General features: G+C 45.0%; 2 protein-coding genes across 2 annotated transcripts; one reads left to right on the top strand and one right to left on the bottom strand.

Moving 5' to 3' along the window:
- Window positions 1-3,721: 3,721 nt before the first annotated feature.
- Window positions 3,722-10,770, bottom strand: LOC115038229 (uncharacterized). The gene is made up of 21 exons (XM_029497100.1): window positions 10,742-10,770; window positions 8,706-8,764; window positions 8,546-8,632; window positions 8,312-8,433; window positions 8,086-8,229; window positions 7,887-7,973; window positions 7,626-7,790; window positions 7,232-7,334; window positions 6,833-7,053; window positions 6,500-6,656; window positions 6,211-6,422; window positions 6,014-6,128; window positions 5,706-5,905; window positions 5,503-5,617; window positions 5,255-5,424; window positions 5,097-5,188; window positions 4,738-4,868; window positions 4,303-4,492; window positions 4,053-4,194; window positions 3,862-3,958; window positions 3,722-3,792 (listed from the first exon to the last, which is right to left on the bottom strand). The coding sequence occupies exons 1-21, from the start codon at window positions 10,768-10,770 to the stop codon at window positions 3,722-3,724; spliced, it is 2,709 nt and encodes a 902-aa protein (XP_029352960.1).
- Window positions 10,223-12,354, top strand: kcns3b (potassium voltage-gated channel, delayed-rectifier, subfamily S, member 3b). Its single transcript, XM_029496356.1, has 2 exons — window positions 10,223-10,271; window positions 10,851-12,354. Exon 2 carries the CDS (start codon window positions 10,855-10,857, stop codon window positions 12,352-12,354), a length of 1,500 nt encoding a protein of 499 aa, XP_029352216.1. The 5' UTR covers window positions 10,223-10,271; window positions 10,851-10,854.
- The last annotated feature ends 1,388 nt before the right edge of the window (window positions 12,355-13,742 follow it).

The raw sequence follows: 13,742 nt of genomic DNA on the forward strand, positions 1-13,742 counted from the left end.
ATAAAAGTTACTTAAAACACAGTTGAACATGCCTTGGTGTCTGTACTTAACTGAGTCTTTGGCTTTTCAAATGGCATCATCCTCTTGTGAGGATGTATTGGTGAACTTGTGCTCCACTTTAGAAGTGCCTGTGTAAAGGTCACTCAGCTGAGTGACCTTTACACAGGCACTTCTAAACAAGTCAACTTTCAACTGGAAGTTGAACAAAGCCTCAGCATTACTTCATGTTGTGGCTTCAGTAGTCTCTTGCTTTGGACTTGCCTCTGGAAACTTCTAACAATCAATAGGAACTCAATCTAAAACTTGTCTTCATTGGCATATCAAAGGTGGCTTTTTTTTTTAAATCTAAACCTCCCTACAGTTTGTGGAGGCATAAACCTCCATTTACATGCCTGCAGACTCTTGGGAGTCAACCTTTTGTAACCTAGCCATAAAACATCAGCTAACTTCCTTGACATTGAGGACCATCTCACCTTTGAAAAGGTAAGGGGGTATCTTCAGGTTTTCACATAGCAGGTTAGATAGCTTTAAATCAAACTAGTAAGCCTCTGATTCTGCGGTGCTGTTGTAAAATACACTTTAATCTGAGGTTAACACTGCAACAGTTGTATTACCTTTGTTCATTTTGAACTAATCTTTTGTACAAGTCATCTCAGTGGGTGATTCATTCTTTTCCCTGGTCTGACATGAGCACCACATTCTGTGTAGGAATGGCAATTTGTCGGTGGGGGTCTAGTCTCCAGGGTGTCCTGTCCAGTATATTCTCTAGTCTGTGTTGAGGGGTCTGGTCCGGTCTCTGGAGAAGTCCAGTTTAGTGTCTGGTCTCTGTGGAGGGGTCTGTTCTGTTGGTGGGGTGTCTAGTCTCTGGAGGGGTCTGTTCTGTTGGTGGGGGTCCAGTCTGGTCTAGGCTCTGGGGGGGTCAGGTCTCTGTGGAGGGGTCTGTTCTGTTGGCGGGGGGTCTAGTCTCTGGAGGCGTCTGTTCTGTTGGCGGGGGTCTGGTCTGGTCTCTGGGGGTATCTGGTCTAGGCTCTGGCGGGGTCAGGTCTCTGTGGAGGGGTCTGTTCTGTTGGTGGGGTGTCCAGTCTGGTCTAGGCTCTGGTGGGGTCAGGTCTCTGTGGAGGGGTCTGTTCTGTTGTTGGGGGGTCCAGTCAGGTCTAGTCTCTGGAGGGGTCTGTTCTGTTGGCGGGGGTCCGGTCTGGTCTCTGGGAGTATCTGGTCTAGGCTCTGGGGGTGTCTGTTCTCTGTGGAGGGGTCTGTTCTGTTGGTGGGGGGTCCAGTCTGGTCTAGTCTCTGGAGGGGTCTGTTCTGTTGGTGGGGGTCCAGTCTGGTCTCTGAGGGTATCTGGTCTAGGCTCTGGGGGTGTCTGGTCTCTGTGGAGGGGTCTGTTCTGTTGTTGGGGGGTCCAGTCTGGTCTAGTCTCTGGAGGGGTCTGTTCTGTTGGTGGGGGTCCAGTCTGGTCTCTGAGGGTATCTGGTCTAGGCTCTGGGGGGGTCAGGTCTCTGTGGAGGGGTCTGTTCTGTTGGCGGGGGGTCTAGTCTCTGGAGGCGTCTGTTCTGTTGGCGGGGGTCTGGTCTGGTCTCTGGGGGTATCTGGTCTAGGCTCTGGTGGGGTCAGGTCTCTGTGGAGGGGTCTGTTCTGTTGGTGGGGTGTCCAGTCTGGTCTAGGCTCTGGTGGGGTCAGGTCTCTGTGGAGGGGTCTGTTCTGTTGTTGGGGGGTCCAGTCGGGTCTAGTCTCTGGAGGGGTCTGTTCTGTTGGCGGGGGTCCGGTCTGGTCTCTGGGAGTATCTGGTCTAGGCTCTGGGGGTGTCTGTTCTCTGTGGAGGGGTCTGTTCTGTTGGCGGGGGGTCCAGTCTGGTCTAGTCTCTGGAGGGGTCTGTTCTGTTGGCGGGGGTCCGGTCTGGTCTCTGGGAGTATCTGGTCTAGGCTCTGGGGGTGTCTGGTCTCTGTGGAGGGGTCTGTTCTGTTGTTGGGGGGTCCAGTCTGGTCTAGTCTCTGGAGGGGTCTGTTCTGTTCTGTTGGTGGGGGTCCAGTCTGGTCTCTGAGGGTATCTGGTCTAGGCTCTGGGGGGGTCAGGTCTCTGTGGAGGGGTCTGTTCTGTTGGCGGGGGGTCTAGTCTCTGGAGGCGTCTGGTCTCTGGGGGTATCTGGTCTAGGCTCTGGCGGGGTCAGGTCTCTGTGGAGGGGTCTGTTCTGTTGTTGGGGGGTCCAGTCTGGTCTAGTCTCTGGAGGGGTCTGTTCTGTTGGTGGGGGTCCAGTCTGGTCTCTGAGGGTATCTGGTCTAGGCTCTGGGGGTGTCTGGTCTCTGTGGAGGGGTCTGTTCTGTTGTTGGGGGGTCCAGTCTGGTCTAGTCTCTGGAGGGGTCTGTTCTGTTGGTGGGGGTCCAGTCTGGTCTCTGAGGGTATCTGGTCTAGGCTCTGGGGGGGTCAGGTCTCTGTGGAGGAGTCTGTTCTGTTGGTGGGGGGTCCAGTCTGGTCTAGTCTCTGGAGGCGTCTGTTCTGTTGGCGGGGGTCCGGTCTGGTCTCTGGGAGTATCTGGTCTAGGCTCTGGGGGTGTCAGGTCTCTGGAGGGATCCAATCTGTTTTGAGGGGTCTAGTGTGTCGGGAGTGGGGTCTAGTCTACTCTCTGGAGTCCAGTGCAGTCTAGAGCCTAGTCTTTAGTCTCCGGGGGGGTCCAATGTCTGGATGGATCCAGTCTCTGGGGGTGGTCCAATGTCGGGAGGGTCTCACGGTCGCATCCACGTTATCACCATCCATCTACTGCTTTTTTCTGCCTTAGGCCAGTCCATTCTCTACAATTTAGTCACCAATTAAGCATTAACAGACATGTTCGGCTCGTGCCTTCTTATTGTGGGGTGACTGCGTTAACTGCTTACCTCGTGTTGCTGTCTTTGCTATTCACCTTAATAGACAGTAAACCACTGACGGCTGGTCAGTGGAGGGTGCCACCCCCATCAAATCAAAAGAACATGTAAGATGCAAATAATTATGAAAAGATGGTGTTATTTCAGTCTGTGGGTGACTGCCAATAGAAATTAAATGTTTGATTCACTTCCTGAAGAGGACACTGGTAAAACTGGTAAACGCACACAGCTGTGTGTGTCCAAGAAAGATTGTGTTGTGTTATCTAATGTGTCTAAAGTCCATCTTTTTTTAGCTGAGTGAAATGGCAGACAATACAGAGGAACCTGAATAGTAAGTTTGTTAGTAATGTTCCTTTTGAACAACTGATTAATTCTTTTCCATCATCCACACGCTCAGATTCTGTCTTGTTCACTTGTCACATGACTGCTGCACTCAGAACTGGTGGAGACAACTACCACTTGAAGCATGGAAGAAAAAAAAAAAAAAAAAAAAAAAAAAAGCCATGAATTGGTTCATTAACAAAAATTTGCACTGTAAACAGGTTTGTTAGTTAAGTTTTAAGATCACAAGTACAAGTGTTTCAATGTCAGTTGGACTCCACCCTGTCAGTGTTTAAATCAGTTTCTTGGAGATGACTTCTGAGCAATGTCAGAATAAGACAGTTGAATCAGCCATTGATGGAGAGCTGTACACCCCAGATTGTTATTCTACAATGAAACACTTCAAAACAATTTCAATGTGATGAATAAAATGTGAGCCTCCATGAATAGTTAAAGGGGAACTGAATCTCATGTGATGGACCTCACCCCCCCCCATTCAAATTTCAGAGACAATGTCAACTTTTAAAACTTTATTAGGGTTGTTAAATCACAAGTATAGGTCCTAATGCAACATATTTGAAAGTAAGTCCATCTTGAATAGCACGCCTTTGACCTGCAAAGAAAGATGTTAATTTTTGTTTAGAGAAGAAATGACAATTTGGCTTGTGCTTCACTGTCCTACCTTTTGGCCTGTTTTCTTGGTTTGGACATTGCCCATTACAAACTCCACCCAATGGATTTCTGGCATCACATATTACCACATCACAATGGACAAAAAGCTGCAAGGAAGATTAGAGTTAATGCCATTGTGAGTGATTTGTCCATCTTTATCATTGCATCCCCCTCCACCTTTGAGTATTCATGGAGTTATACCTGATGACCCAAGTTCTCTTGATCTTCAGCAAATGCAAACATCTGGACCTCAAAGCGTTTGAAGTGAGATGGATACTGAACTCTGGAATCCACCCAGACAGGATGGAAAAGCACCTGGTATGGATCTGCTGGGCTTGCACAGCTGGAAGAGAAGAATTTACAGAGTTAGATTTAAAAGTAACTTTTATCTACCAGATTTAAGTTTTCCTAATTTTGCCACAGACATTTAAAAAAAAAAAGTTTCAATTACCCATCTATGATGAAGTTCCATCTGGGCTCGGAAGTCCTGTCTTCTTTTTGTGTTGCCCAGCAGTTCTCCAGCTCCAGTGATACTTTTGGATTGTTTGACTGCATCAGCTCAACCTCAAAATACAGCGGCTGTTGTAAATACTTTGCTGTAGGATAATCCTCAACTTTGTGAAACACGCTGAAGGAGTCATCTGAGGAGAGAGTTACTTAAATCATTAAGTCTGAACACCCAGAACAGTCCTGTGTAGTGACATCAAGGTCTGATCAGGAAGTTATTCACATTAACTCATTCTTTGATGTTCCACACATACTACAGGTGATATCAGGTATTTAATCATTTGACCAGAAGTTTAGGTACCTCTGAGCTTACTTAAAGCTTAATATCTTGTTATCCAGTTATGGTTAATTAGTTTCTAGTCTTCACAACATGGCTTACCCAAAGCAAGTCTGATTGCAACTTGTTTTGCGCCTTTTGCATTTTCCGCATATGGTTCGCTCCGTCGTGGTCTGGGGTGGAAGGCTACAGCGTGGGTCATGTTGATGTCGTAGTAACAAGAAATCTTTAGCCTGAGTGAAGAAAGCCAATGTGGCTTTAGTGTAATCAAGAGTGCAAAGTCACATTTTATAGTAATCTGTTGTTTCAAGTCAGCTCAAACTTTGTGTTTGTGCAACTTCCACCAAAAAAAAAAAAAAAAAAAAAAAAAAAAAAAAAAAAAAAAAAGCCATCTTTCGACAAATGTCTAGACCAAGTCTTGATTGTGTCGATGCCATGAGTTTAATGTGCAAGACACTCACTCATACTCGGCCTCTTCAGAGTTTGGATCTGTCTTCTGAAGCTCATCGGGCAGAGAGATTTCATTCACGTACATCATTGCGTTGGGGAAAAACTGAAGAGGAAGGAGCACTTAAGTTTTAGAGAACCACTGTATCAGAAACACAGCAACATACTATACCTTTCTGGTGGTCCCACAGGAGTTGGCAGTGAAGACGAAGTAAGCGTAGTGCTCGTTGCTGTAGACGGGGCCACAGCTGGGGTCTCTGAGAGTGAGTTTACTGGGGTCCAGACTGGGCACAGACTCCACTTTCACAGCCACAGATGTGATTGTTCCGTTAGGAAAACACTCTGGAAAAAAGATGGTTATCAGTCATGCATTGTTGCTTCCTGGCTATTTATATTAAAAAACACCAACTCAAAACAAACCAGTCAATGTTGAGGGGAAATTGCAAGCCAAAGTGAATGCTTTCATATGCTGTTTGGTTTCCAGATTCTGCAGAACCACATCAAGTCTGCCCCTAATAGATGATGACTCAACAGCCTTAAAAAAAAAAAAAAAAAAAAAAAGTTGATTTGAATAAAATATTTACATTGTACTGCAAGCATGTTTAAGTCAATTCTGTTCTCACCTCAAACACAACAGCTGGGGCTGAAAACGGGATTGCCATGCTCAAGTGTGTGCCGTTCTCTATGAGATTGTACTGCTGAGCCAGCCCTGAGGTCAATATCTGTTTACCCAGCATGGTCTGAAAGTTGAAGCCCTGAGTCCCATATTTCACAAGGACATAGAAGTTCTTATAGTCACAGCCACCAGAAATGGAGGGAGGAACTACAGAAAGAAGCAGAACATTGTTTACTGTCAACTAATGCCAACGCTGGTTTGAGCCTTTTCCTGATTATCCTCTTGTTTTGAATGCAACTTCCTCGCAATACAGACCTGTCTCAACCAATCTAGCTTCCAGATAAGCTGTGACAGAAAATGGTGTGAACTCTGGCAGGACCAGCAGACCAAAGGTCGGGTGGAGAGAGTACACCATTGTTGACATTTCTCTCTATCAGGAAATAGGAAGATGAGCATGTGCACAAAAAAAAAAAAAAAAAAAACTCTGATTCCAAAGTGAACTTGAATCATACCATTTGTTGGACAACAGGGTCTGTGAAGGGCACTTCAAGTGTGAAGACTTTTGAGCTGCTGTTCGGGGAAATGTGCTCAAGAATGCTAAAACCTCTGGCGACACAGTCAGTCACAGACAAAATCTCAGAGGGGAAGGTAATGTTCATTAGCGCCACATCTGAGCCAAAGGGGCCGACCAGCACCTTAAAGAGCCACTGCTCAGGAACAGTGTCTGGGAGGGGATAGGAAAAAAAAAAGTCAGTGTTTAATAGACTTGATACTTGAAGAACCATAATTATAAAAACTTACTGTCAATAACTTGTGGGGGTCGAGATAGGAATGGTGTAGCGATGGGAAAGAGTACTTTGTAACGCGTTTCCTCATGAGTATCGTCCTCAGTCCAGAGCAGCTCGACCATCGGTGTAACCATGTAAGAGGTGAAGTACTGATTGTCCTGAACGTGACTCTGCAAGACATTTTAAAGATGCATTTTGCTGTGAATGTTTCCCTCAGTTTTCTAATGAAATGACTAAACCCACGACTAGTTGAATTTTTTTTCTCTGACAATACAATTTTCAACTAAGGGCCCCAACAAAGTGAAGTCTGGTTAGCTACATACATAAAATAAAAATTGTCACTGACCTTAAAATGTCCACCAGCAGCCCCAACAGGAATTTGAACCACAACATGCAGATCATTGAGGAACAGAGTGTATTGTCTGGCAGCCATCTCAGCGGCATCCAGTCTCTGGCCGTCCACACCCATGTGCACCTCCAACAGCTTGAACTGTCCAGAGGAAATCAGGGGGTCCACTTGGCAGGGCAGGTACCAGGTGATTGTGTCGGGCGTGAACGAAACACTGCCTGTATGGAAGGAGAAAACCCATCTGTCAAAGCGTTTGAATATCATTTCAACACCAAAGTTTTGAATAATAACCCCCCCCCCAAAAAAAAAAAAAAAAAAAAAAAAAAAAAAAAAGTTGTAATGTTGAGATTTTTGGTGATGTCAGTATTGAGTCATGACAATGCCCTGTTCAATTACCCTCCAGTATTGGACATGCAACTGCTGCTTCGATTTGAGTTGCCAGCCACTTCTTTTCAAAGATCGCAGAGGTTTTGAGCACCATCATGGGCACCCCGGCTACCTGCAGGGTTGGGTCAGAGCATAAAGCTTTTACAACTGATTTTGAATCTTTAACAGTGGGGTTTGGACAGAGTTGCATCATAAAAGTACGCCAACTGCCAAAAATTGTGGGTTATTTAACAAGGCAGAAAACGAGAAGTCAGTGCCAACTGGATTGGAGACAAACTGTTTCAAGGCAGTTTAGCATAGTTAAAGCCAATAATGCTGCACGGAAAGTTGTAAGACAGCCAATGGCCTGTGTGCAGTTTAACCAGAGGTGGAATGAGACACAAGTGACCTGCAGCTTACTCACCATCTGAGTGTATGTTTCAAGTGAAGTCTTTGGGCTTCTCAAAACCAGCCTTGAAGGACTATTTACTATTCCATAGCCGCTTCTCTGGGCCTCAGTTACTGACATGGTTTTTTCCACAGGAGAGAAAAACTTGAGCCTGGTGATTCTGAAGCCACCATCTATGGTCTTCTGCATGAAGTAATTAGGTTAATGTCACATTTCCAGAAAATGTTTAAAAAAAAAAAAAAAAAAAAAAAAGTGCACTAATCTAACCTGTGGAGCTTGAGGAGCACTAAATTTGGGATTTGTGCCAGGGACTGCATTTCCAGGTGGAGCGTAGTCACCTGGAGCTGCCCTTTTCACAGACACCTGAAAAACAAATGTCAGTGATAATCCATATGTCAGCCCTGATGCATGCAAACAGCACTGCAGCTTATTATCCTGTAAACTGCAGAGTAACACTTCTGTGGTATTCACTTGCCTCCATGTAGTTGTGTTCACAGATGATTTCCCTGGAAGCCCAGGCAGGATATTGGCAGGTTTCAACCACCTGGTGCACCTCATCCTCACCCACCTGGTTCCCATGCACTCGAAGACTCAGCATTGTTGTGAATATTTTATCATCCTAAAAGATACAAACAAGAAACTTAAAATAAATAAAAAAAATTGGGACAGTACCACAAAAGTAAAGTCTTCAGTTTCATCACCGCATTTTGAGCAAAACAGTTTTGAAGGGAGGCAAAAATGATGGTGTTGCCCCACTGGTCCGTCTTCACGTTGAAGCCACACTGAGATGCCAAACTTGGTGTTAGAAGGATGGCAGAGTTATCTTAAAAAAAAAAAAAAAAAAAAAAAAAAAAAAAAGGGGGGGGGGGGGAGAAAGAAGAGTAGTTACAGAAAAATAAAAATGTATACACACGTAAGTGGATTGGTTCACTTACTGATGACACCAGCCACTTCAAGAAGATTCCCTCCAAGTGGACCAACATCCACACGCATGATGTTCCCCAGACATTTTGAGCTGATACCTGGGATTTAAACAAACACTGTTAGGAGAAATCCCAGTTGCAGCTGACTACGTTTGGGGCAGCAAACACATACTTATGGAGGACTTCTTTTGAGCCTCTATGCGTACAAGCGCCAGCAAGAGAGTAATCCACCTGAAAGACACAGAATCATTTTTAAAGAAATCAATTTGAAAAAAATCTCAATAAGTCAAAAGCAGAAGAACAACAACAAAAAGACAAACCCTAAGCCAATTAAACAACCCATGGCACAAGAGGCAGTGAACTGGAATCCTCAAGGCCTCTGATTCTGCAGCTTTTATTGAAGTGAGTGTCAGGCCTGAAGTCTCCAGCCGTCCACAGAGGGAGGCTCCTGCTCAACAAAACCACACACAGGTGGATCCTGTTACTGCCTAATGGTTTAATTGAGTGTGCCGTGATCAGGCCGCACATGGGAGGCAGATTATATTTGTCCAGACTTCAGTGCATGCACATTTTTTTGTCTACAGTGTCTTAAATTATGGACAAAAGGCATACATGCACTCAGGTTAATGTACCGATTAAAGTAGAAACTAATGTCATGAGGATTAAAAAAAAAAGAAATATGCTTAAAATAAGTTAAAGATGTCTTTAAAATATTAATTGTGATCCTTTATAAAGGGTGAAAGAATATTGTTTTCAAATAATGAGCGCTAACAAAAAAAATTTTAATAAATCCCTACACATAACTACACTACACATAAAAAAAAGTATATTTTCACAAATGAGACACAAAAATGTTAAGAGGCCGCATTCATTTTCAGAGTAGTACAGAAATAGTCCAAAGCTCAGCCAGGGTTGGTGCTTTTTCTTAGGAACAATTAGTTTTACACCATAAGCAGCACACCTGGGAGATACCGTGGATGTTTTTTATGGCGGTGATAAAACGATGGGAAGTGCTCTCAGCCAGGAGACAGGTTCAATGGTTTAGTTTGTCGAATTGTCTCGTAGATTACAACTTGTCAGCCGGTTTGGTTTAAAACCTGGCGGCTGTGGCTGCAATCACAACAAAACTGTTCATCTGCTGTTACAATAAAAGTATGCTGTATTCAGCTTTAGCTGGCCAACACACTGTTACTGCCTGGGTCAGGGCTCAGCTTGGGTGCAGTGCTTTTTCACAAAAGATTGAAATGCCAGTGTGTGATTCTTACTTTCTTTGTGCCCTCCAGCACAGATAAGTTGCCTTCGGTCTCACTTTAATACGAGCCAAGTGCATTTTTACTAAATATTGCACATGCATTCAAGCAGCAGTACGTAGAGCTGTTACACAGTGAAAGTCTTTCAGGGGTTCAAAATGCCAACACTATAGTTCTACTCAGAATATTGTTCTCCTGTACAAATAAAACCACTCTGTATTATTGCAATAGTGTTCCTTCATCTGTGCAGCCTCCCTCCCTCCTTCCTCTCTCCTCTCCTCATCTCTCCTCCTCTCTTGCCCCTCCCTGTTCCCTGTAAAAGGGAACAAACTGCTGCCGCGCTGCTGTCCTGCCTTCAGCTCTTCTTGTCCTGGCTGCGAAGATGCAGCCCCGCGCTCCCTCCTGCAGTGACCCCACTGTGTGCAACACAAATCTGAAAACAACTGGATAAAAGTTATTTTTCATGGAAAGAAAAGCTGCAAGTGCAGGTGAGCACCAGTTTTCCATTTTCTACTCGGCTTTAGTAATTAACTTAAAAGTAACAGATATTTATAGATGGGATTTGGTGGCAAATAAATGCTTAGACAAAAAGTCAGCACTTTGTGCATGCAAATAAGCAGTATTTTAGCCAGAAGGGATTTGTCAATGCCCAAAGAACTATATAGAAATTTACATATGCCGGAAAACAATCCTTTTGGTTGGTGTATGGGTTCAGTTTCAACTTGTTGCCTCTCATTTCCTCTGAGTTAGTCTAGTCTGCTTTGTAATTTGATTGCTCGAGTGATAATCCTGTTCTTGAGCCCTCCAAGAAGTGACAGTACCTCACGCCTCTTCACTCTCTCCAGCACAAGCCATTTCCTGTGTGTGCTCTATCGATTTTTTTCCCTTCAGAGGACTAATGTGTTGTGCTGGCAAATATGTCTTGATAGACATCTGTCCACATAAATGCTTCTCTCACAACTCTATCTCCAGATGGTTAGGGGTCATTTTCTCGTCGTGAAATAAAACTATAAACCGATAAATTGACAGACATAATTTATATGCCATGTCTCTGAACATATCATCAGGACAATGGGATATGGGCAAATCCTCCATCGGCATGGGAATGAGGAGGAGCGGGTCCACCTCAATGTGGGAGGGGTACGACATGAAGTGGATCCTGACATGCTGCTCCGCTTCCCTCACACGCGGCTGGCTCGTCTGCTGCGCTGCCAAAGTGAGGCAGCAATCCTGGAGCTGTGTGATGACTACAGCCCGGCCGACAAGGAGTACTACTTTGACAGGAATCCTCGGGTTTTCCCCTGTGTGCTCAATTTCTACCACACAGGACGCATCCACATGATGGAAGAGCTGTGCGTTTTCTCCTTCAACCAGGAGATCGAGTACTGGGGGATCCAGGAGCTTCACCTGAGCCCCTGCTGCAGCAACTGGTACCACGAGAGGAAGGAGTACATTGAGGACAGAGACTGGGACATCAGGAGCGATGACCAGCAGCAGCCCAGCTTTGACTCGTCCTTCGAGGAGCTCTCTGCTCTTGATAAAGACTTGGCCAAATTCAAAGGCGCCTGGTGTGCAGAAGTGAGGAGCTACGTGTGGCTCAGACTGGAGGATCCGGGTCACTCCAGAGCTTCAAAAATCATCGCCGTGGCCTCCCTCAGCGTGGTCCTGACCTCTATTGTTGCCATGTGTGTCCATAGCATGCCTGAATTCCAGCATGTAGATGACAATGAGAGGCCCATCGAGGACCCCGTCCTCACCATCCTGGAGGAAATCTGCATCGCCTGCTTCTCTGCCGAGTTCATCATCAGGCTCATCGTTGCGCCCTCCTGCAGGAAGTTCCTGGGAAACCCCTTAAACATCATAGATGTTGCTTCCATTTTGCCATTCTATGCCACATTAGCTCTGGAGACGGCTGACGAGGAGGTCGCAGAGGAGAATGAGGACATCGAGAATGTGGGGAAGGTTGTGCAGGTTCTGCGCCTCATGAGGGTTCTGCGAATCCTCAAACTGGCTCGTCACTCCATCGGGCTGCGAGCGCTGGGAGCCACCATCCGCCACAGCTACCACGAGGTGGGTCTTCTTCTTCTTTTCCTCTCAGTGGGTATCTCCATCTTCTCTGCCCTTATCTACTTTGCGGAGAAGGAGGAGAAGGACACAGATTTGGGGACCATCCCTTCAGGCTGGTGGTGGGCCACAATCACCATGACCACGGTCGGCTACGGTGACACCTGCCCGGTGACGCTGGCAGGGAAGATAGTGGCCACCTTGTGTATCATCTGTGGCCTGCTAGTGGTGGCTCTGCCCATCACCATCATCTTTAATAAATTTTCAAAGTACTATCAAAGAAACAAAGCCATGGAGGGACAATGCATCACTAAGCCTGAAAGGCAGGACCCAGAACTTCCATATTACAATATCAGGGACTTGTTTAAAGAGAGCATGTATCCCTTCATTGGAGGTATCACCTTCAGGAACAGTGAGAGCAGTGTAGGAGACAATACTGATGCCTCCAGTCTCCAAGACATAGAGGTGTATGACAATGACACTTGTGAAAATGGGGCAGCAAAATGAGATCGCTGCCATTTCAGTTAATGTCGCTCCCTTTACGACTGTAAGTCACTCTGTGCCTCTCAGGGCGAAGCGCTCCGTCACTGACCCTGCCTTCCTACACTGTCTTCCTCCTGCAATTTGACAGTGAAATATCATGGTGATTTTTTTTTTTTTTTTAAAACAAGGAAATAGCTTGTGAAATATAGAGTCTTGCTAAAACCGGGAAACCTGAAGGCATTTATCTGAACCTTGCTCAGAGGTTTGAAAGCCCATTTTCTGCTTGAGAAAACTGCAGTGATGCATGTAGGAGGCCATAATGTTGATGTTTTTCAAGTAATGTCCTGTATTGATTTGTCAGAGAGTTTGGCAAATACAAAAGTCTAGAATGACAGCAACACTGTTTGATGTTTAAAAATGATCTCTGAGTTGACTGATGTTGCACAGTCTGCATGAACAGAAATAAACGCGATATAAATAGTCGAAGAAGAATTCTTAGTAGAATTATGCAATATCATTGATACAGATGAAGAGAGGACACACTTCTCTCTCACAGCACTTAGCACAGCACTAATGTGCCAGATTATCGTTATCAAACTTTTGCTATGGATAGCTTTGCTGGCATGCTGGGTGACTCCTGGGGGGGGCAGCTTAGATGGACCTGAAATAAAACTTGGTAAATCATAAGAAATGTGCCTGTCATTTATCACAGGACGTATAATAAGCAGGAGTATTCACTCATTCAGGAGAAGGTTTTCAAATTCAGGTGCACAACACTGATTTGTCACCATAAAGTATAACAGGATTATATCCGTTTTTCCTGGATAAAATTCATCTAAAACCTGTACAACATCTTTTCTTCAACGCTGAAATAAAGCAGAACCTTTCTTTACCTACTCAGTCCTTTTCTTTCCATGGATTTCCTGTCCAGTTTGATCATCTCTGGTTGAATGAGCTCCTGTCCTATAGAGCCAGAGATGTAAAAATCATTCCTCTGCAGGGGTCTCAAAGGGGCTCGGCCAGTTGACCAGAAGCATCTTCTCGGAAAGCTGACATGGCTTGTACTTGCAACAAAAAATGTTGTGTTACATGACGCATTTATCTTCCAGCTGGATTTAGAAACTTCAGATGGTTTCTTATCTACTGGCAGAATTTAATGGGAACCTATTTAAGAAAGGAAACAAATAGACTTGAGAGAGGAGCTGAAGAGCTGGGTTTCCTTACAGACACAGTTTTTACTTTACAGGTTGTGTAAAGACCGACCACAGACTCACACGAAGACATAAGCCTGTTGATGACTGATTATTTGTTAATAGTACTAAATGAGTTTCAGTCTCTGGGCCTCAGGTGTGGAGATTTGCATTTTGCTTCATCCACACTTTCTATGCTTTATGTCGGCCCGCTGCCATTTA

This window comes from Echeneis naucrates, chromosome 24 (genome assembly GCF_900963305.1).
Source record: "Echeneis naucrates chromosome 24, fEcheNa1.1, whole genome shotgun sequence".
NCBI lineage: Eukaryota > Metazoa > Chordata > Actinopteri > Carangiformes > Echeneidae > Echeneis > Echeneis naucrates.

Coding starts and splice junctions, on each gene's coding strand:
- LOC115038229 (XM_029497100.1), bottom strand. CDS start 10,770: ATGACCCCTAACCATCTGGAGATAGAGTT. Junction 7,335..7,625: donor TTGAAACATACACTCAGATG/GTGAGTAAGCTG, acceptor CCAACCCTGCAG/GTAGCCGGGGTGCCCATGAT. Junction 6,423..6,499: donor ACCCCCACAAGTTATTGACA/GTAAGTTTTTAT, acceptor ATCCCCTCCCAG/ACACTGTTCCTGAGCAGTGG.
- kcns3b (XM_029496356.1), top strand. CDS start 10,855: ATGGGATATGGGCAAATCCTCCATCGGCATGGGAATGAGGAGGAGCGG.